The sequence below is a fragment of the Enoplosus armatus genome, chromosome 20 (assembly GCF_043641665.1).
Source record: "Enoplosus armatus isolate fEnoArm2 chromosome 20, fEnoArm2.hap1, whole genome shotgun sequence".
NCBI classification, from domain to species: Eukaryota; Metazoa; Chordata; class Actinopteri; order Centrarchiformes; family Enoplosidae; genus Enoplosus; species Enoplosus armatus.
The window spans coordinates 12,246,242-12,268,623 of NC_092199.1; the positions used below are offsets into that span (position 1 = coordinate 12,246,242).

Here is a 22,382-nt window from a genome sequence, read left to right on the forward strand (position 1 = left end):
TTTTTCCCTCAGTTGCTTGTTCCTCTTTTTTTTTTACTTTTTTTTTTTTTTTTTCTTCCTGAGTATGGGACCCGCTCTCGTGCCAGAGACTTGTGTTGTTTGGCAGAGAGGAGGGGGGTGACGTCGACAGGCGTGGTAATAACAATGAGGACACTATTAAGTCCAGACTACACAGACTCTCTGGTAAAGACAAAAAAAAAAAAAAAAAGAAAGAAAATGTGAAGGAAAACACTGCTGGGTGTGGCTCATACAATATGAAATACATGTGAAACTCTCGTACCTGGGGTGGTTTAAGTGAAATTTTCACTTGAAGCGGGGCAAATGAAACCACATACTATGGCAGAGGAGTTTCCTGTGAGTCGGGGAGTGCGCACAGAGAATCCGAGCAGTACAGTACATAGGAAATGACTCATAGGAGTTGAACTGTTAGCGTGGGTGTGTGCGCTATTAAAACAAGGCGCAGACTCCTCCGGGGTGACTCACTCTGATGCTCGCTTTTCCATGCTGAAACCCAGCACGGATTTTTTAATCAGATGAACTTTCGGGAATTGTGTAGCCGACAGCGAGCAGCTTTTCACCCGCAGACATCATGGCTTCAAACGCTCTCTGCGCGCTGTGCGGACTTATTATAGCGGCTTTTTATGGCGTGAGCGCACAGAAAAGTAAGTAAAACTTGTTGTTGTTCAACCATCAATTCAGGTTTTGTTTTTTGTTTTTTTTGTTTTTTTTTTAACTGGCAAATTGATAATGTGTCTTTCGCTTTTCATGCCTTCCTTATGATTTATGAGCCATTGTTGGGTGCCCTTGTCTCTGTGAACATGGATTAGAGTCCGGTGGTCTGGTCTCCATATAATGGAGTCAGATAGCGGGTCTGCTTACAAAGCCGCTTCCTTTACCAGCTGCATTTCTCACCGGTTCCGCATTCCGATCGCCTTATTTCACCCCATCCATCCGTGCCCCTGGGTGGGAAGGACAGGCCACATGGAGAGGGGTGCACTGCCTGTGTCCATTTCACACAAAGACAGAGTTTTCTACTGTCTCAAAAAAAAAAAAAAGAAGAAGAAGAAAAGAAGAGCTTTTGACTTTGTTTCCACAGCCCCTGAAGTTTGGATTCAATCCCAGTGGAGAACACCAGACTCAGATTGCACTGAGAACACACTATGCTGAATAATTACACGCGTTAGGAACATTTCCCCAGGCATTAAAGTCACCAAATGCATTTTAACACGCTAAACTCAAAACATGCTCGATCTAGATTCTCTGCGTGTGAAACCATCTCTACATCTGGACATCAGCTGTTGGTCCACCCACCCCCTCCCAGTTTATGACAAAACACAGCACCCCCACACCCAAAAACACCCTTTGTCAGGCTAGGTGCTGAGATTTGCAGAGGTCTCCCGGTCAGGAACACACAAAAAATAATGGCTCCAAACTTTCCAGATTTTAGATGCTGAACCATAAGAAACATCTGTGGTAATCAAAGGATAACCGCTGGAAAGCTGTCTGATGGATGTGTTGCCATTCATGAACGTGTGAAAAGGTGTAGTAACCCCTTGGAATAAAAGTCCTATTGAAACACCTTCTTTCTTAACCTTGAAGTTAAGCTCAACCTCAGAAACATGGTTGAAATATTATCAGTTTAATCAGCAGGTCCAGGTTGTTGTCTGATTTGAGCAACAAAAGCTCCACTTAGATGTGGTTTTGGGTTTGGACGGAGGTCAACCGGCAGTCAAGGTTCAGTTCCTTTCAGTGACCCTTTGAACCCTTGGAGCATGGAGTCCAGCTGGATGATGTAGGGCTGAAGTCATCCGGAGAAATGCTTACAAGAAGGGTGACACATTTTTGCTGTGACCGCGGACATAAAATGAGTCAGTCCAGCTCTGTAGGCGGGCTGGCTGCAGAGGACGGAGAGTCTCTGGGGGACATGAGCATGTGGCTGTAACATAACTGGAGCGTAAGAGGTCAAACATGACTTTTTGAGCAGGTGCCTTTTGGCTGCAGCTGGTTTAATAATGACCTGACTGGACTGCAAGTATCGTGTGTCCTGTGTGACCAGCTAAAGACCCCTTATCAGTACACACTTCTGTACATGTGTGATGCAGGCTCTGGATCTCATTGTGGGTCTAAGGACCAGTTCTTTCTGGATGTATTTTGGTTGCGAGTGATGAGAGAAAGCAAGTGAATATCACATATTTCCCACGAAAGGTTCAGTCTGGTTTGGTGAATCATCTCCATATTTTTAATGAGAGTTTAAACAGTTAATTAAAGAGAGAGGACTAAAGAGAAACTCCAGCAGTATTTAGTATTGCACTTTTATAAAGTTTGGGAACTCACAAGAGACAGATTAAAAAAAAAAAAGTAGTTAAAATAGTTAAATAGTTAAAATAAAAGCAGCAGAGTGAGATATTCTGACTTTTACTCAGAAGTCAAGCTCTGAAAACACTGGATCCTACGTTCCTCACAATGCACATGGTGAGGGTTACTCAGACTTTCGGGAGGTCCCTCCACATTGTTCAACTGTCTTAACAGGCGGAGTAGTACGCCAAACATGTCAAACTTGAACTAGTTTTAATTTCCCAGTTGTGAGGATTTTCTGCTTGTGATAGTAAAATAAAGATCTTTAGATTTTGGTCTGTTTGTCAGACAAAATAAGCTAATATGTAGACAGAACTTTGGGAAGTACATTTACTCAAGTTCTGTGTACAATTTTGTGGTACTTTATTTGAGAATTTCCTTTATAGCCCACTACATATCAGAGGTAACTATTCTACTTTTTACCCCACTGTTGATGGGGTTGATGATTGACTGATTGATGCATCAGTATTAATAACCTAATAATGTATCAGTCACAGGTGTTTCTGTACTTGTACTTGTAATGGAATACTTCTCACAGTATTGTACTAGTACTCTTAAAATATTACCTTCTCCACTACTGAATGTCACTGTTGACCATTACTACATACTGTTTTATTGCTCTCAAGAAATCACTGAAACTTCATATATAAATAAGTTGTGTAGCTTTATGTGCAGCACTTGGTTCAAACCTGTTGTGAATATTTACACTGAACAAAGAATGAATCATTTTATCTCTCAAACATCTCCAGATTATTTCCTTGTTTCATTTATCATATATGCCATCATGTCTGCTGTAGTTTCACTCAACTTGTTAGCCTGACTTGGCCTGAAGAAGCTGGTTTGTCAGCTCCTCTGCTTGATGTCACAATAGTTACCTGTTGTTGTCGCTGAAGCAGCCGCAGTTTCCTACAGACATTCATTTCATTACTTTTGGTTCACGTCAATTCTAGCCTCTGATGGTTTTGGTATTGCTTTCAGTGATGATTAAAGCAGCCAGTTTGAACACGAAAGTCACCACAAATGATGACTCAATTTAGGCTCCAGGTGGTTCCTTGTTATAATGGACACAAAAGAAGTTGTCTATGCAAATACATGTGTGACACTGAGAAGGAAGAAAGATTGTTATCATTTTATCTATCAAATATCTGTAGACTATTTCCTTCTTGCACTATCTGAAACGTAGTCATGTCAGGTATTGTTCAGTCATCTTATTGGGGGACTTAGTGTCGTAATATTGTTTTTGTCGAGGTGTTTTTTCAGTTTGATGTCACAATATTCACTACTTCATGTGTGACCTTGAGGGTATTAATGCTCACGTGCCTCTTAACCAAAGCCAGGATGTTGAACCTGCAGAGAAAGCCACACACTGTGAAAACACTAAAACAGCCTCTACACTCAGCTTGCTGTTGGTTTTAAGTGTGTCACTTCTTCAGGCTCATTCCTTCCTCATCATCTGGGAAGTGCACAGCTTTAATTGTTCAGCTGTCTGGCTGCCGTGAAAAAAGAGAGATGAAGCTTTCCATTGTGTCCACAGAGGTAGACATTTTCTCTCTCTGAGTGAAACCGCCGTCGACTTCTTTCTCACATTTCTCATATATTCTCTGGAAGTCGCACACGTACACAGAAGAAAAACAATTCGAAGAAAGCACTCTGTGAAAACACATCCTGCTCTTCACACACACACACACACACACACACGGCCTGCCTGTTCACGCACCAGAAGTCACTGAGTGGTTCTCTCTCATGCAATTATGTTGCATCAGCAGTCTGACCCGAAGGAATTTCCCAGTTTCATTTTATGAGAAGAAGAAAGCCACAGAGTTGCTCACGTGTTCTGTTCAGGTCACACCTTTTACTGTATTAGCTGCTTCCAGCTGACGTTCTCCTGCAAGTCACCTGGTTATGGTTTGTTTTGTTTTATTTTCAGTTGGTTTCTAAAACAGTTGCATCAGTCTCTAAACATTACCTCCACATCATAATATTTCACAGGCTTAGCAGTGTTAAATATTTCATAAATCAGGAAAAAGGTTTTGCCCTGGAAGTTCTCGTAAACCCTCCAGGGCCCAACGTTGACTCATTGTTTCCCAGTGAATGACTGAAGGAATAAAAGTGCCATAACTAACAGATGGTCTCTGGTGTTTTCCTGTGTGCAGGTCAGTGTGGCAGTTCAGAGTTTTGGAACTCCGATTTGGATGTCTGCGTGCCGTGTGCATCATGCAAGCAGTACCCAAAGACCCCGTCATGCAACACATGTAAGACAGTGAATCACTGAAAATGTAGATTACTTTTCTGCCATGGTTGAGTCACACAGTGGGGGTCCTTTCTCTCAGTGCTGCAGTTTAAGCTCTTTGTGTACAATCGACAGGTAAATCTGTGGAGGAGACATCTGATGTGTGGAAACTGGCAGCCATCACCAGTTTCTCTGTGCTGGCTGTCGTGCTGGTCGGAGCCGCGTTGATTATCGGGGTCATGGTGCACCGGCGCAAGTCACACAAACGGCCTCTACGTGGTGAGTTTCTTAAAAATGTAAATATTGATTAATGATTGATCATTTTGTGAAAAGAATACACAATGTTTCAGGCCTGAATCACAAAGAATGGCTGCAATTGAAAAGAGTGTTCCAATGTTCCCAAACTGAGACTGTAATCCAGCTGTTCTGCGAAATAAAATGTCAAGTGTAGTCCCTTCACCAACAGGAGGTGACAAATTAGAATGTAAAGGGATTTTTTTTTACTAATTTTCTCACACTGCATACCCTGAAATCCCAGAAAAAAAAGGTTCTATGACGTACGTGCTCCGCCCAATTGGGGGGTAGCACCCCTCCCCTATGAAGCCCCGGCGCATGCATTTCTTGTCTCCCCTTGAAACTCAGCGACACAACTGGAACCAGCTGGGCTTGTGGTTAGATGTCTTCGCACATACTCATAGAACTGGAGTTACATCCAGGTAACTACTATTTTCCCTCAATGCCTGCAGTTGTAAATTACAGCACGCTCTCTGTGAAGGAGTAAAAACCTTATCTGTGTGACGTTCAAGGCTAACAGAGGATGAGTTACTGATGACAAAGATGACTTTGGGGTTAAGTAATCCTTCAAAAATCACGTCATCACCCTGGTGGAAAGTGATTCTTGGAAAACCACAGCACGCTGTGTGCAGTTCACTTTGGTATGAGGGCTTTGCAGCTGCGTCACAAACCATCGCAAATGGTCCAGAAAATAATTCTTATTGTCTGTTCACATACTGAGAGACACTAGGCTTTTTTTCACAGGAGCCATTTTAACATGTTACAGAAGGAAAAGCAGAGGTGCAAACAATGAAATGAATGATGGCTGAGTTATCACTGTCACACTGTTGTGGCTTACTGGGACACTTGAGTACAACAGAGCCATTGTTGATGTTATTAGTAACACTTGTGCTTTTCTTGCTATGACAAGTGCCTGCTGTGAAAAAGGCCCATTACAGATGATTTAAATATGCAATATGCACTTTTCTCAGGGAAAAATGCTGAATGTTGATTTATTACAGAACCCATTGAGGAAACCGCTGGGCCACTTTATCAAGCTTAAACATTTCAGTAAGTATCATTTTCACTTTGTCATAACAAGGGTTAGACCGATATATGAATTTGAATGACAACCTGATCAGTCAGTGCGGCAGTGGGTGATGACACCTGCTAAGCTACAGTATGTAAGAACCGCATTGATTTTAATGTTAAGTGTTGGTCTACAGATGTTTTAGAGATTTTTTGGCTGTACAAATCCACTTTTTAAAAAATGTATTTGGATAGTTTTGGCGTATAACAATATTGCAGAGTTCCTAGATTCTCAAAAACTCTGTGAGGAGCCAAAAAACAAGATGAAAAGATTTTACCTGGTGAAAGTTTGAGGACTGAAATGTTGTAAATAAAGTTAGTACAAATGGTTGACAGTGTGCATGATGTTTTGTTTTGGTTCTTTCACAATTGATTTGGCTTAAAGTCAGATTTGAATGCAAACCACTAAATATCTGCACCAGATATCAGCAGCTTCAATCCTAATCATAGCATGCTGTTTGATGTAAACTGCCCATAATGAGTGTACACAGAGAACTGAATGGTTGTCATGGCCCCCACAGCCTCAACTTCCTCTGGAAACAGATGTGACAGAACCAAGGAGCGACTGGTTCGGAGCCGGACGGAGGAACCTCTGGACCATGAACTGTATACTCTGACTGCAGGGTATCTCTCAACCAGAATTGGACCATTTTAATTTATTAGACCGTTGAGTGAAGAGACGCGCTCAGTAGTTCTCATGCTCACAGGACTTGAGCAACTCTCACACCTCTGTAGGAATAGTAACATTACATTAGTGGTTATCATTTTCAGATTGTGTGTGCCTTTTTTGTATTCCACCAGATTTTGATCGAAGACCTTTTGTGGGTTCGTAGATGTAGTAAGATAAAACTAAGTCCTTTCTTCAGAGAGATGGAGGCTTTCCAAACAGGCAGGACTCCGATGAATGTAACACAGCCACTGCTGCCTGCTGGGCTGCAGTTTGATCTCCTGCTATTCAGCGGGGTTAGACGGGGTCTATCTGCTGGTCCATTTACCACAACAGCCTCTTAAAGATAAATCACATGTGAGTTAGACATACTGTTAGGCACATTAAGGCCATTTGAATGTAACTACTTTTCTAGTAGGTGAAATGTATTCTAGCCTTTGGCCCTGCCAGTACCTCCGTGTACCTGTTCTTCTAGTAGCCTCATACAGTGATAAAAGCTGTTGATTTAAGGGAGCAAACTGTACTCATCCACTGTTACTGGGTCTCCTGAGACCAACACAGACCCTGTATTGCAGGTCATTACAATATTGTCTTGTCTGTTTTTAATGTTACTAGGTTTTAGGAGATGTTAGCTGAATTTGTCTCTATTACAACCCCAGAATTCACACGTTACTGTCCTGGTGCTTGTAGGACAGGATGTTTGAAACACTAGACATGCAGTCCCAAACTGCTAACATGTGGGAATGTTGTGAGGAATGTACTGTAGTGAAGAAAATTACACCTACAGTGTTTTTAGGTGGAGCTGCACAATCACTATGCTTACTAACTCCTGACCTGTCGAGTCAGGTTTCAGATCTGCAGCAGGCCGAACAGATATGTGTCTGAATGTGTGCTTGTAATTTTGTAGCCATTGAAACCACCAAGGGTTGTTGTTTTCCATGTCTTGTACAGCGCACGATGATTGTTTATCTTCAAAACATCATGCAGAATGAGGTAACTGAGATATTTAATGTGACTGACAATGTTTCAGGTCATATTTTGGATCTGTCTGCTTGTGGGTAACCTGCTTGCCCTCCGGCAGAAAAACCAAATACAAATACTTCTGCTTCCTTTTTTTTTTTCTTTTTAGAATTTTATATTATTTATTTGAAAGCATCTTGCAGTGTTGTTCTGCATCAACTGCGAGTGACAAGCACAGTTTTAAAAGGGACTCCAGTGAAGATTTGTGTTAAACTTCCACCAGGCCAGCCAACGATGTTACTGAGCAATAACTAACATTTATTTTCTGCTTCTTCCTCTTGCTTCCTGTTTCTAATTGTATATACTGTACATGCACTGGCTTCTTTTACTTAATGCAATCTCATAAACTGCTTTGTGTACCAAATGTATTTTCACAATAAAACTGACAACTTCCAATAATAATGTAAGTCTTATATATAAAAACTGCTCCAGCTTCTACTATGTGTCATCTTAAGCATCTCAATATGTTAAGATACACAATTTACAATCACTATCATTTGGAAGAATATGGACAAGAAACAAACACATTGTATTTTCCAAGTCTTTTAATTAATTTCAACTAGTTTTATTCTCAATAATTTGCTTATATTCTAAACTAAGTTCTAACAAAGAAGTAAAAATCTACGTTTCAGAGTGACAAAATAGTTATATAAATATGAATTAAATAGTGAGCAGACATTTTTGAGCACTGAAAATCCAATAAATCAGAATGTGTGGTATATGCTTCTTTTTATTACACAATAGCTAATCTAGCAGTTTTCTCCTGCTGAAGAAAATCCTGCCGTGAATGTACAGAGATCCAACCGATAATCCTTCTAATATTTACAGAGAGGGCTCTGAGGTTAACGCACGCCACAAATACCAGGCTGTGATGGTGATCGATGACGGAGGAGTGAACGTGTTTTAAGTGCCACGGGAGAGTAGGCGGAGAACATTGTAAAAAAATAAGTCAGCTTTAACTCAAATGTGCATGTGTCCTTTTACATGTAGGCTACCATGGCATACAGAAAAATATATTACAGGTCTAAATCGTTACAATTAATACGCATAAGATTTTAAATAATGTCACAAAATGGCAAGTTGTCATGGTTTTTTCAAGGCTAGTGTCAGTATGAACCTGATGCCACTGTACTCCATAAGACTTACTCCGTAAGACAAAACAAATGAGATGTACTCGGTTCATGCACTGAAACAACACTTTCAGCATATTGCTTAAATATTGCGACCCGCAAACTAGCTGAGGTGAACTACCGAACAGCCGACTTGTTGCCCGAACGCCCCAACAGACAGGCCGGCTGCATTGTTATATACTTCCTGTCCTCCGTAGGCTACAAGTGTCTCGTCTACAAATGTGCAAATATAACTCCGAAAACAACAAACTGCAGAGAAACGACCAAGTTATGGAGGAAACAGCATCTGTGAACGACAAAGTAAAATCTTACAATTGACATTTCATCCATCATTTGTCTTACAATTGATAACTATCTGAGTTTCTATGGTTACAGTGTATTCTCTACAATTAAGCTGCATGAGGCATTAAGTAGCAGTTGCTAGGTAGGCAGGGCTTTCCATGAGGTATTTCATACTTCTGACCAGTGCCAAACATACTCATACATGAAGTGTAATGTATAAGGCATAAAGAAAATCAAATTTTAGATTGTTGTAAAAAAAACAAAACAAAAACAAAACAAAAGGCCATGCGTTCACGTTTGCTAGATTTCTGATTTGTGAAAAGAAACCACTTCAGGAACAACAGGCACGTTAGAGACAACTTGGCAAAAAAAAAAAAAACAACCCAGAGAATCAATAATTGCACAGTTTTTCACAGAGCACAAGTTGTTCATGATATCGACAGTGAAGATGAAACTGGTTCGTCCTTGTAAATCCACAAAGCTCTGGTATGTTTGTAATAATACATGTGCTTGGCAGAAAATGAGGCGTTTTGGCCACATATTGGTATGTTTGAAAATACATACTTCCACCTCACTGTCACAATACTTTTACTTATCAACTGCTTTAAGACGTTTTGATGGTTTGTGGCTGAGGACACTCACAAATCAGAAGATAAGTTAAAAAGAACAAAATCTAATTAAGTAACGGACCAATAGAAAAATCAACATTGTGGTTTACAGTATAACAAGTACAGTGAGAGGAGGTTTGTTCACATTAAACTGCTACAATTGACTTACATTTTAGGCACTGGCACTTCAACATGACTGATGCTTCTCAAAGGCTCAAGATGGATCATAATTCAACAGCATGTGGAGCTGCAGCTAAATGTTGGAGTGACTTTGAGCTAAATTATAAGAGTGCTGAAATGTTCTGATTATCTACAATGTTTTACACATCAGGTACGTTCCTTTCGAAGGTTTACCCTGAGTGCTGCCAATAATGCTCGGCTCATTCATTCCTGCCTGTTGTAACTGAGAACTAGTAAGTAAATACAAATCGACTGATGACGTTGCTTAAAAGGCTACATGAGATTTAGAGTTTTTTTTTTCTTTTTTTTAACAACATTCTAATAAAATATGCACATAAAATAACAGGAATAAATTAATAAATACATCCATTTTTAGCATACAATGTCACTCAACGTGAATATTATTAGCAGTACGACTATTTACTTGATATTATGATTTCAGTAAATCACTTTGCCACTGACCTTTGGACACACCCAGAGGTATTTGACTTAATAACAGGCTTGCCCTATGTGAAATCCCAAAGGAGAGTGAGCAGTCCTTCGACACTCGCGGCAAAGCTAACAAAAGGATTCAGAGATAAATATAGTTTGTATATTTTGTTTCCTAAGGAACTTACAGAGGCACTGAACACAATTATACATAGCAAGAGAGATCACCGTTAGAACAGTACTGTCTTACAAAAACATGTTATCAGGGTTAATGTTCTTACATGGACCTGGGCTGCACTTTTCTGTTCACTTTGGTTGGTTGGTTTGTCATTGAGGGGTGTACTCTGGGATCCTGTGTATTTGTGGAAAACATTCAGGCCTTATCAAAAGCTGACCGATAAACCCTCGGGAGACTTTTAAGTGATGTTGCCATCAGTTACTGGGGTAAGACTGGAAGTCCGTAACGAAATGTGCATGTCTTCAAAGGAGCTTCTGTCACGACCAAGGAGCACTTTCTGAAAAAAAAATACTGTTTTACAATTATTGATAGAGGGATAAATAACAGATAAATAAGAGGAGCACCTGTCCTCTTCTCTTGTACACACTACTTCAAAGGAAAGACCCCATGTCCAAGTCCATAAACGTGTTAGCATCCATGCTAAAGGAGGAGTCGTAGCTCTGGGTGTTCTGGTGCATCTTCTGGTGGTGCCGCAGGTTGGACTTGCTGGAAAAGCTCTTGTCGCACAGCAGGCAGGCGAAGGGCTTCTCTTTGGTGTGGATTCGTCGGTGACATATGAGCTGAGTGGACACGCGGAACGCCTTCCCGCACTCCAGACACTGGTAGCGCTTGGGCTCGGTGTGAATGCGCCGGTGGTTCTTGAGAGCCATCAGGTTGGTGAACTCTTTCTGGCAGATGGAGCAGAAGAAGGAGCCCGTCTTGTGGCTGTTCTTGTGGTTGAGGAGGGAGCCGGCGTGGCGGTAAGTGCGGCCGCAGTGCTCGCAGACGTGGCTCTTCTCGTCTGTGCCGGCGGAGTCGTTGCTCTTCTGTGAATCAGTGATGCTTTCTGGAATATGGGACAAAGGCGGTGGAACGTGTTTGTGTATCTCGTCCATCCCCATGGTCTGATTTATTCCTGAGTCCCAGCAGATGTTGTTATCTACAGGTTCGTCCACATCTTGTTGATAGGGGTCCTGAGCCCTGTGGTGCATGTCCTGATGCTGCTGGTAGCTGGCTGTGTTGGGAAAGCTCTGCTGGCAGAGGCCGCAGACCACAGACCGGTCCTTTGAGTGCACCTCCATGTGGCTTTGCAGGTGTGCGACCAGACAGAAGGTCTTGCCGCACTCTGGGCAGCAGTGACGCCTCATCTGGGAATGTATCTGTAGAGTGAGAGGATCAGGAAATGTCTGGAGACACAAGGAACAGTGGTGGAGGTTTTCGGAGTGTGTCTTTTTATGGTTGAGGAGAGAGCCAGCGTGGCGGTAGGAGCGCCCACACAGGTCACACCTGCAGCAGGGATATGTTCATATTCAATACCTAATATTACACTTCAAATCATTTTACCCAACTGTGAATTATTTATCAACCTGCAAATGACTTTGATTACTTTACTATTAACATTATTAAACAAGACTATACTTTCAAAATAATAAAATAGCCTGACCTACTTTTCAAGCTTAAGTTGTCTGATATTAGTTTTTAACATTAACACATGATATAAACAAACATTGTTGACAAAAATACTTTAAATTTATAACCAAGATATGTACTGAGCAGGACTAATTTTACTAAACTTGGTAGTACAGATGTATCTGCAATAAGCTAATACTGGCCGATATGTTGCCGTGACAAATCAGTCAGGTCAGCTTTATTAACATATAGAAAATATATAAAAACTACCCCAATGATGACTAATAGACAAAAACTCACATACTCAGTAAGACAGTAACTCACATGAAGCACTTGTCTCCCCTCTCTGACTGCTGGACTCCAGCCCTCACGGAGTTCTCCTGACCTCTGCGGCAGCGGTGCCTCTTCAGGCCAGACCTGCCCTGGAAGCTCTTTCCACATGCAGGACAGCTGAAGTGACTCACCACCCGGTTGTGGACCCTCTGGTGGTTGTGCAGGATACTGGCAAGACGGAAGGCCTTACCGCATGTGAGACACACGTACTTTTTCTTTTGTGTGTGGATGCGTGTGTGATTGCGTAAAGCCATGGGGTTAGTGAAGGGCTTAGAGCAGAAGGTGCAACTGAAGTGTCCCGTCTTGTGGGTGTTTTTGTGGTTCAGGAGCGAGCCTGCATGGCGGTAGCTGCGATTACATATGTTGCACGTGAAAGGCCGCTCCTCCTTATTTGAACACATATTTGTTTGTGCATCACTGCTGCCTGAAGGTCCGTCACAGATGTGGGCTGTCAGTTGGTCAACAGAAAGAAAGGTCTGCTTACATTCCTTACACTTAAAGGATCTAGATTTTAGGCCCTTCCTGCCTCCAGCAGCATCCTTTCTGAGGTCGGCACAAATGTGAGCTAATAGCTGCTTCTTTCCCCTAAAGCCTTTTCCACAGTTTTGGCAAGAGTGCTTTTTATATGCAAAGTGGGTGCGCAAGTGGTTCTTCATTGCCAGCTGATTGGAGTACGTGTTGTTACAAACAGAACAGTAATATTCACCTGTTTTATGGGAGTTTCTGTGGTTGACCAGACTTCCTGCGTGACGATATGTACGCCCACACTGATCACAGGCGAAAGGCCGTCGGTCGCCTGCGACTTCTGATTTGACTGAGGTCTCAGAGTTTGTTTGTCCTGTCTTCCCTTCAGGCAGTTGCTTGCAGCGTCGAGAAGAGGTAAAAGCCTGATTGGCATTTGAAGTTAAGGACTGCACTCCTCCATCTGACTTGTTCCCATTCATCTGCATGAGGGCCTGGATCTGGTTGTTGAGTTCCTGGATTTTGGCTTGGTTCTCTTTGTGCCTTCTCAGATGATTCAATAGCTGCTTTTGAATTTTGAAGGCTTTCCCACACTCATGACAAGTATGCCTGGGGGAGGAGACAGGGCATATGGTTAATTCTGTGTTTACAAAACAGGGAACAGTCAACACAAGGAAAAGAGCTGTGATGACAAAACACATCTGCAACACAAAAAACTCTATAGGCAACAATTATAATTTCCAACAAGCATTGAACGTTTGCAACATGAGTGAAAAATGTAAGAATTTACATGTAATAATGATGCATGCATTCTTGTTGGAACTAACCTCTTGATATCAAAGTGGGACCTCTGGTGGTTTTTAAGGGCCAGCAGGTTGTAGAAGCGTTTCTGGCAGACGAGGCATCTGAATACACCTGTTTTGTGGGACTTTTTGTGGTTAAGGAGGGAGCCGGCGTGTCGATATGACCGCCCACACTGATCACACTTGTAGTGACGATCCTCAGTATCAACAGCTTCTTTGACGTGGCCCGTGTCTTCATGCTGGGCGACATTATTTACTTTCATTTCCTCTTTACCATGTGTCGACTCATCTTTACTCCCAGCTGTGCAGCCATGGTTCTCGAGATGATGGTAGCTGGTGCAGAAGATGCCACAGCTGCCACAGATGATACTCTGTGCTTCCTCCTTGCCTCCAGACACATCGCTGTTGTTCATATGTAAATGATTAACATTATCTACCTGGTCCTTGTTGTGTAGAAGCTGATGAGTTATCAAGTCCTGCCTATTTGCGAAACTCTCCCCACATGTGCTACAGATCATCATCTCTCCAGACTCATCATCTTTCACTTCTTCGTGGGAGGACATGGAAGAAGGCCCTGAGCTTGCAGGAGTACTGTGGGACTGTGTGTGCCCTCGGAGATGGCTCCTGAGAGCCCTCATGCTGGTGTAGCTGTTTCCACATATAGAGCACTGATAAAGATCTCCATCATCCTCTTCCTCATCAGCGTCATCACCTTCTCCACCATCATTCAGCTGATCACTGCTCATATTTTCATGGAAATTCTGCTCAAAGTAACTTTGGTCGTGGTTACCATTCAGATCATGGAACTCTACATTACTCCCTGGATTTCCAATGGCACAGTGACCATTACTGTCCTGGAAATTTATATCATTGTCATAGCCACTGCTAGTAGTGTCGTGTTGTTGCTGTAGCAGTGGGCAACTGTGAGACTTAATCCCTGCAATATCTGCAAATGTCTCACCACAGTCTGCACACATGTGCCTCTGCATCAGGTGTTCATTGTGAGGTAGATGCACAGTCATATCCTGGGAAAAGTCCTGATTGAACTGCTCATGGAACAAAGCTCCATTGCTGTGGTCCGCTCCATTCTCCTGATCCATACCGAGCACAGGGTGAGTGCCATCCTCCTCCTCGTCTTGAGAGGAGGAGCAGCCCTGTTGGTTATCTAGAGTCAGAGGTTCTGAGGAGAGCCAGTCTCCCTCAGCAATGAGGCTAAAAGATGACGGCTGAGCTTTGTGAAGACGAAGATGACTTTTGAGGGCGGCCAGGTGAGGATAGCTTTTTCTGCAGATGGAGCACTGGTAAATCCCAACCTGATGTGACCGTTTGTGGTTGATGAGGCTCCCAGAGTGCCGGTAGCTCTTTCCACAGATTTGACACTTGAAGGGACGCTCATCAGAGTCTACAGTTGAAGTCTCGTCCACCTCAGTTGCATTGACAGCGTTTTGTGAGTGCGTCAGGGCAGGATTGAGTATGCTTGTGTCCATGATTGGGGGTTCTCCCTGAGTGCTATTGGAAGATGGTGTTTGATTATTGGAGCAGTCTGAGTACACGTGACCGTTACTTCTGATGTGCTCCTGTGGCTGATCAAAGCCTCCGTGATTATCTATTGATGATACTGAAGGAACATTATTTATTGGAGATGCATAAAAATTTGACTCAGGCGAAGCAATACTGTTATCATATGATATATTATGGTTCTCTGACAAGGAGTCTTGAAGCCCAAATGACAGAGATGAAGAGTTATGCATTTGGATGTGTTCCTGGAACTCCTCATCATTGGGGAATAGTACCTGACACAAATGGCAAAAATTTACTGGAGCATCCTGGCTCTCAGGTGAAAACTGGTCCAGTGGTGTGCCTGCATATGACCCACCCATTGAACCAGGGTCTGTCCCGCTTCTTGCCTTGTGAGTTCTCTGGTGGCTGTAGAGGGCAGCCATGTTATTGAACAGTTTGAAACACACTGTGCACTCAAACATTCCCACTTGGTGAGTCTTTTTATGATTAGTCAGGCTTCGATGGTGTATGTACGATTTGTCACACAAATCACACCTGAAGGGTCGATTTGCTGCATCATCAGAGGTCTCAGATTGTGCATTATAAACAACCTCCGTCTTTTCCTCAGCTGGGATATTTTCTGTAGAAATCCCAACACTTGTCGACTGCTCACTGAGATGATGTGGGTGATCATTTTCAATTTCATGTCTATTTTCATGTGTGGGATATTCCATGTCTACCTTTCTATATGACTGCTCCTTCACTCGCCTGGTAAGATGAACCCTCTCATGCGTAGCCAGCTGTGTTGCCAGACGAAAGGATTTCCCACATTCTGCACAGGAGTACTTTTTCTGTGAAGTGTGGCTCCGGAGATGACTCTTCAGGGCCAAAGCGTTAGAGTTTTCTTTACCACATACGTCACATCGAAAAGAACCCACTTCATGAGTCTTTTTGTGGTTAGCAAGGCTACCAGCATGCCTATAACCACGTCCACATTCATCACATTTAAATTTGCGTTCCTCCTCTTGTTGAAGGTGAGCATCCATGTGCTCGAGCAGACTGGGCATATTGGGACATACCATGCCACATTGTTTGCAAGGAAAACCTGTTGTCCTGCCAGGATCTTGCACTGCCATTACAAGATAATGATCGAATTAAGTGTACCAGACACAGGGTGTATGAATATGCAGGAGGGAAATGCATTACATGCCTTTATTGTCCATATAAAAAAGAAGTGGGTTCTTTAAAATAAGGTCCAGGGAATGTCCTGGGAGGGATGTTGAGAACCAGTTCCACACAATTAGGAGAGTAACTTGAGTTTAGGAGAAGCAGGCAAATTGAGCTGTTGAGGACAGAAGAGATGCCAGTTAGAGCTGTAACAGTTTTCAGTTTTATGAAATAGGTCATGTATACATTAAAAAGGTAGTTATATATATATATATATCTATAACCTTTCACATATCTCCCTAAAGAAATTAGTTGTTTTCTTCAAGCAATCATTCTGCAATACAAATTGACAACTTAACCTGTGCAACAGTGAACATCTCATAATTTGTGCTTCACAGGTGTTGATCCCTGATTTCCCTGTATGTCAAAGTCAGTAAATCTTTGGAAATATCAGCCACAGTCCGTTGGTTAAAATGCATCTCTGGCAGCAGGTAACCGCCATCATTGACAGACTTATTAAATTAAATGCAGCTGGCTAGAAACAGTACCCAGCCTGACATGTTTTGCTACATCTCTGCACCAGTAGGCTAACTGAACTAGCTATGTCAATAAACCGGGAGACCAACGCCTCTCCCCACAAATGTATTGCCACGGCTAATACCCATATTCTCCCCACATTATGAACAAAAAGCGAATGAACACACGCGTCCTCGTCAGGTCATAGGAAGAGCGGACAGGTTAACGATGGCTAAATTTGTATAATGGTATAGTGAGCTAACGTTAGCGCGCTACCACCTAGCATAATCATGGCTAGCTAAACAAACATTGCACCAAAAAGCCAAGTCGTTTTCAACACGGAATCACAACGTCAGCAAATGAATCATATTAAATACCTGCAGCAGTGCTGATTCAATACAAGCCTCCGAAGAAAGATTTTCATTAATTATTTTAAAAACGTTATTCTTATGTATAGGGCAACCCCCTTTTTTCCAATTGTCTTTTTTTCTTCCATCCCCATTTCCACATTGCTCTTGTTGCTAGGAAACAGGAAATGTGCAGCAGAGAAATACTTCCCTCTCAAAAGTAACAAACATTTGATGGGCTAAAAGTTGAGTCAACACAAACTGCGGCGATCTCACCGTCAAAGTGAGCACAAAGCAAACATTAAATAGAAACCAAGAATTTAAATGTTAATCTCACTATTCTGCTGCTGGTTTTTCTTAAAACTCCTGAAGCACAGCTGCTTCAGACAGCTAGGTTAGCTTACGCAGCTATCGCTGCCATTTACTTATGAGCATTGTAAATTATCTTCGCTTCGGCCTCACACGCGTGTTACCATCATGACAGATAGCCTGCTAGCTTTATTGGGACTGCCATGTTTTACCAGGGGGGTTCCAAAACATTTCCTATGTGTATTTATTTATATTTTTACCGTTAAACGCATTAAAATGTTGCACACTTGGCTTGCCGAGAGCTTTCGTCATCATGGTCCTAGAGCCGTCCCCCATCCTGCAGCCAGTCAACAGCAATCACCGTGTCTCACAGTAAATGCAGTCGTGGACCTAGACGTTTTTCCAGGCATTATCGACCAACTATTAATGTCCTGATTCAGGTAAGAAAGACCTTTGTTTCTCTAATGCCCACAAGACTGCTAATGTTAGCTAAATCCATCCCCGTCTAATCATGATGAGGAAGACACTGGCGACAGAATTGGTGCAGCCGGTCCTAAAGCCAGCCATTTTGAGTTAGTAAAATGTTTAGCAAGAAAGCTAGCGAAAATGAATACGCACATATCGTATCCGGTTGTTAACGCCATCACACTGACAAGTAATCTTTGATCCTCGTCTCCGGTCGGGCACATGTCAGTCATTCACACACAGTGATCCCTGTCATTGCATCGCCAACTTCCTCTGGCATCAAAGCGGTTAGCTTATTGTCCCTGAGGTCCTAATGCCAGCCATTTTGTGATTTAATGCACACCCACATATTTCTGTTATTATGTTATTACACAGATTTTTTTCTGGTCCATCATCAGCCAGTCACTGACGATCAGCTCTCCTTATTCATATCTGTCACAGGACTTAAGCCTGTGGCTGTGGAACAATCTACCAGTCTTATGTCCTTGTGCTGCTAATGATCTGTTTATTTGCATAATTATTACAAAGCTATTTTTATATAATCTCTTTGCAGATATAAAGATGGCCTCTCCTCAGCCTGGCAGTCCACCTCTTGCAGAGCAGTACACCCCTCCTGCACATGACGAAGACAGCCAACAAGAGGAAGAGCTGATGAGGGATCAGCCTGCAAAAAAACGTGGCAGAGGCAGGCCTCCAAAAGCCAAACTGTCCTTCAAATGCTCTGCATGCACAGAGGCTTTCAGGAGCCTGTCAGCCCTGCGGAGCCACAAGCTTTCAGCTCATGTAAAGGACCGTCAGCAGCAACACTCGTGCTCTCAGTGTACTAAGACGTTCTCGAGCAAGGCTCAGCTGTCAAAGCATGAGCGCACTCACTCAGCCCAGCGCCCCTTTCAGTGTCCTGACTGTCACAAGGCTTACAAGACGCCCACAGAGCTACGCAACCATAGCCGCTCTCACACTGGGGAGAAACCTTTCGTATGCACAGAGTGTGGTAAGGCCTTTATGCAAGCTATATGCCTGAGGATCCATATGACACAGCACAGTGGAGAGCGTCCTTATTCTTGCCGTCAGTGCTCTAAGAGCTACCCCACCCTCTCTAAACTGAAGGTGCACATGCGCTCTCACACGGGAGAAAAGCCATACTTCTGTGCCGAGTGCGGTAAAAGTTTTGCCGACCCCTCCGTGTTCCGAAAACACAGAAGGAACCACCAGGGCCATCGGCCGTATGCTTGCGACGAGTGCGGAAAAACATACACAGAACTGAAGGACCTGAAAAACCACGAGCGCTCCCACACTGGAGAAAAGCCGTACCTGTGCTCAGACTGTGGCAAAGCCTTCTCCCGCTCCTCCTCCCTGGCCTGCCATCAGCGCATTCACTCCCAGAACAAACCCTATCAGTGTGAGCAGTGTGGCAAGGGCTTCACCCAGCTGTCCTCCTACCAGTCTCATCTCCGCACTCACTCTGGTGAGAAGCCGTTCCTCTGCCCGCAGTGTGGCAAGATGTTTTCTGACCCTTCCAGCTTCCGTCGCCACCAGCGAGCCCACTTGGGTTTCAAGCCCTACCCCTGCGACAAGTGCTCCAAGAGGTTCCGGCAGCCAGCTGATCTGGCCGTGCACGAACGAGTCCACTCTGGAGAGCGGCCTTACAAATGTCAGAGCTGTGACAAGGCCTTTGTAGCATCCTGGGATCTGCGGCGCCACATGCTTGTCCACACAGGTCTAAGGCCCTTTTCCTGCACTGAGTGTGACAAGTCATTCGCTGAGCGCTCCAGCCTCAACAAGCACCGCCGTGTGCACTCTGGAGAGAGGCCATTCAAATGTGAGGAGTGTTTGAAGTCATTCGTGGTGTCCTCAAGCCTGCGCAAACATGAGAGAACTCACCTGTCTGAACAGCAGCAACAACAACAACAACAACAACAACAACAACAGGAGACAGAGGCCGGGTCAGCCTCAGGCTTCACTGCCCACACAACTCTACCTCAGTTCTCCTGTACTCACTGTGATGCTACATTTGGAAGCTGGGATGAAGTTCAGGCGCATGAAAATCTTCACTCCATTGACTCCACTCCTCCAACTGTTACCAAAATCGTGCCACTGGGCTCGCATGTCTGTGAAACCTGCCAGGCAGAATTTGCGCAGCTGGCAGACTTGCAGGAGCATGAGAAGCAGCATCCCAAGCCGAGGCCTCATGTTTGCAGCAGCTGCGGCAAAGGCTTCCTCAACAAATCTGGACTACGTAAACACCAGAAGATCCACTCTACCAGCAAACCTCACAGCTGCCCCCACTGTGGCAAAGCTTTCCTTTTTGCTGCTTACCTTCGCAAGCACTTACGGACTCATGCAGACTCGGCTCCGGCCGCCCAGCAGCTCAGCGACATAAACATTATTCATACTGACCCACTTCCCTCTCCTCCACCCCCCAGTGAGGTTCCCCCCTCCACTGTTGAACCCAGCACCATATCCCTGACCGTTCCAGTGACTGTACCCGTGACTGCTTTTCAGACTCTGCCAGAGTATTTAGTCAAAGAAGAGGGACTTTAAGCTTTTTTTTAGTGTTTTGATTCCACAATATATTTAGACAGTGGCCTTAAATCTTTTTAGATGATGGGTCTGATTTTGACAGAAATGTTATTTTTCAAGAAAAGTTCTTGAAGTCTCCTTCATGTAAATTGTCTGTGCTTTGTCACTGTTTTTTATTGCCATGATATTTGAAAGATGTTAAGTATGATGATCATGTTGTAAAATATATATTGTACTATATGTAGCCTATTATGAAATTGTCGTATCTGTTTTAATCTCTTCATAAAAATGTGGTGTTGCAAACATTTATGCTGATCACTTTAAAATATCACTTAAAATGTGATTTCATGTAACAAGTTTTTATGAGTTTTTAATCACAGCTTGTTTTAAATTCTTTCTGAATTGTTGAAACAATTTGTAACTTTCACCTTGTAATTATTAGTATCACCTAATATTATAAAAAATGCTCCAAAATGTTCAATCAGAATTTTTTATACCAATAAAAAACGTGTAATGTGTAAAAAGTAGTAATGTTTTAGTGATTTTTTTTTTTTTCGTTGTGTGCAAAACCAGCTTGTGTTCATATTGTTTCAGTGTCTATGCACGAGCAACTTAAATGTTGAAGAGGGAGATGCTTACGAAAAGTCAGCAAATCATCTGGTGACAAACTGTAACACGTATATCGATGACAATGACATTTCTTGCCCCCATAAAAGACGCATGCAAAGCCAGCGTGAAAGTATTCCATCAGCGGGCTGCAGCTCTTAAAGGTAAGCTCTCTTACTGCTACACACTTCATACCTGTTAATGAGTTTGACCTTGAAGTACATTAAGATCCTATTTAAAGATGGAGTCTTCCTTTATTGTAAAGGGCAAAGATTCTGTTCAATCGCTGCTTAACTTGTCTGCCAGAAACAAAAGTTGATTTTAACTGTATTTCTTTTACAGTTGGAATTATAAACTCACTTGAAACGACATAAAAATCTAAAATGATATATGATCACGTTTGAAAGTGAAATGATCTGTTTTTCCAACTTCCCCACTTTCAAGATTCCCAACAAAATCCAGGAGTGACGATGGCTGCCATAGTAACGGGCCTCATCCCCATCCTGCGGACGGCAGTGGATGCCACCACCACCTACAAGTGCCGCTCCCTGTGGTTTGGCTTCCTGTGCGTCCGCCTGGTGATCCTCTTCCTGGCTGAGCTGCCCTTCACCAAACTGGATGCAGACTTCGCCTGCAACGGCACCAGAGACAGCATCTGCGCCAGAGCCTGTTTCAACAGACACTTCCACAAACCCATGATGGTGGCCTGGAACGTCATCTACGTGCTGGTGATCCTCTCCGTCCTGCTCATGGAGCTGTTCGCCTCCCACCTGCGCTCCATGGCCCAGAAGAGGAGCTCTCAGGTGAAGACTGATGCGGAGCTGGAGGCTCAGGTTGTGTCCACAGACCCCAAGGGCAAGATGGTCATAGATCTCCACAGAGACAGAGGCACAGTGGGCTTCTACCTGTTCAGCATCGGTCTGCGTATTCTGGTTGAAGCCTGGTTTGTGTATATTCTGCTTTCTTGGAACCTGCCAGCACTGAATAATGGTCCATACAGATGCACGACAGATGTGTGCTCAGAGTTATATGTTTGTGTTGTGAGGGCCGCCCCAGAGAAACGCATGTCTATTTATGCTTTGTCTTCCATCTCAGGCCTGATTATTGTTTGCTCAGTCTTATTCTGCATGTACTCCATTGTTCACTACCTTTGCAACTTTTAAATATTGACACCTTTTTTCTTTACAATATTCAGATGTAAAATAAAAGAATTATATGATCACATATTTACTGTGTTTGTATTGTGGATCTTCTGAACAACATTCAGTGCATATATTGTATATTTTAAAGTATGTAAAATAATGCATACCTGCTCTTGTGTTATTAAATCTTCTGTTTTCTTTATATTAACCGTTGTGTTGGAGGTTTACATGTGTGCATGCTGTGAGATGTGTTTTGCTGACACAACAGGATCTAGGTGTTAGCTGCATGATGGTGTTTCTGAGTCCGCTTTTTCAAACACAA

General features: G+C 43.1%; 4 protein-coding genes across 4 annotated transcripts; 3 read left to right on the forward strand and 1 right to left on the reverse strand.

The window, feature by feature from the left end:
• Positions 1-513: 513 nt before the first annotated feature.
• Positions 514-8,029, forward strand: LOC139303479 (tumor necrosis factor receptor superfamily member 12A). Its single transcript, XM_070927315.1, has 5 exons — positions 514-662; positions 4,509-4,607; positions 4,721-4,864; positions 5,881-5,929; positions 6,469-8,029. The coding sequence occupies exons 1-4, from the start codon at positions 590-592 to the stop codon at positions 5,919-5,921; spliced, it is 357 nt and encodes a 118-aa protein (XP_070783416.1). The 5' UTR covers positions 514-589; the 3' UTR covers positions 5,922-5,929; positions 6,469-8,029.
• Positions 8,030-10,872: 2,843 nt separating this feature from the next.
• On the reverse strand, positions 10,873-16,127 carry znf646 (zinc finger protein 646). The gene is made up of 3 exons (XM_070927539.1): positions 13,513-16,127; positions 12,215-13,294; positions 10,873-11,767 (listed from the first exon to the last, which is right to left on the reverse strand). Exons 1-3 carry the CDS (start codon positions 16,122-16,124, stop codon positions 10,873-10,875), a joined length of 4,587 nt encoding a protein of 1,528 aa, XP_070783640.1. The 5' UTR covers positions 16,125-16,127.
• A 1,530-nt stretch (positions 16,128-17,657) lies between these two features.
• znf668 (zinc finger protein 668) lies at positions 17,658-20,333 on the forward strand. Its single transcript, XM_070926635.1, has 2 exons — positions 17,658-17,767; positions 18,346-20,333. Exon 2 carries the CDS (start codon positions 18,354-18,356, stop codon positions 20,331-20,333), a length of 1,980 nt encoding a protein of 659 aa, XP_070782736.1. The 5' UTR covers positions 17,658-17,767; positions 18,346-18,353.
• Positions 20,334-20,945: 612 nt separating this feature from the next.
• On the forward strand, positions 20,946-22,081 carry gjz1 (gap junction protein zeta 1). The gene is made up of 2 exons (XM_070927712.1): positions 20,946-21,082; positions 21,363-22,081. The coding sequence occupies exons 1-2, from the start codon at positions 20,998-21,000 to the stop codon at positions 22,079-22,081; spliced, it is 804 nt and encodes a 267-aa protein (XP_070783813.1). The 5' UTR covers positions 20,946-20,997.
• The last annotated feature ends 301 nt before the right edge of the window (positions 22,082-22,382 follow it).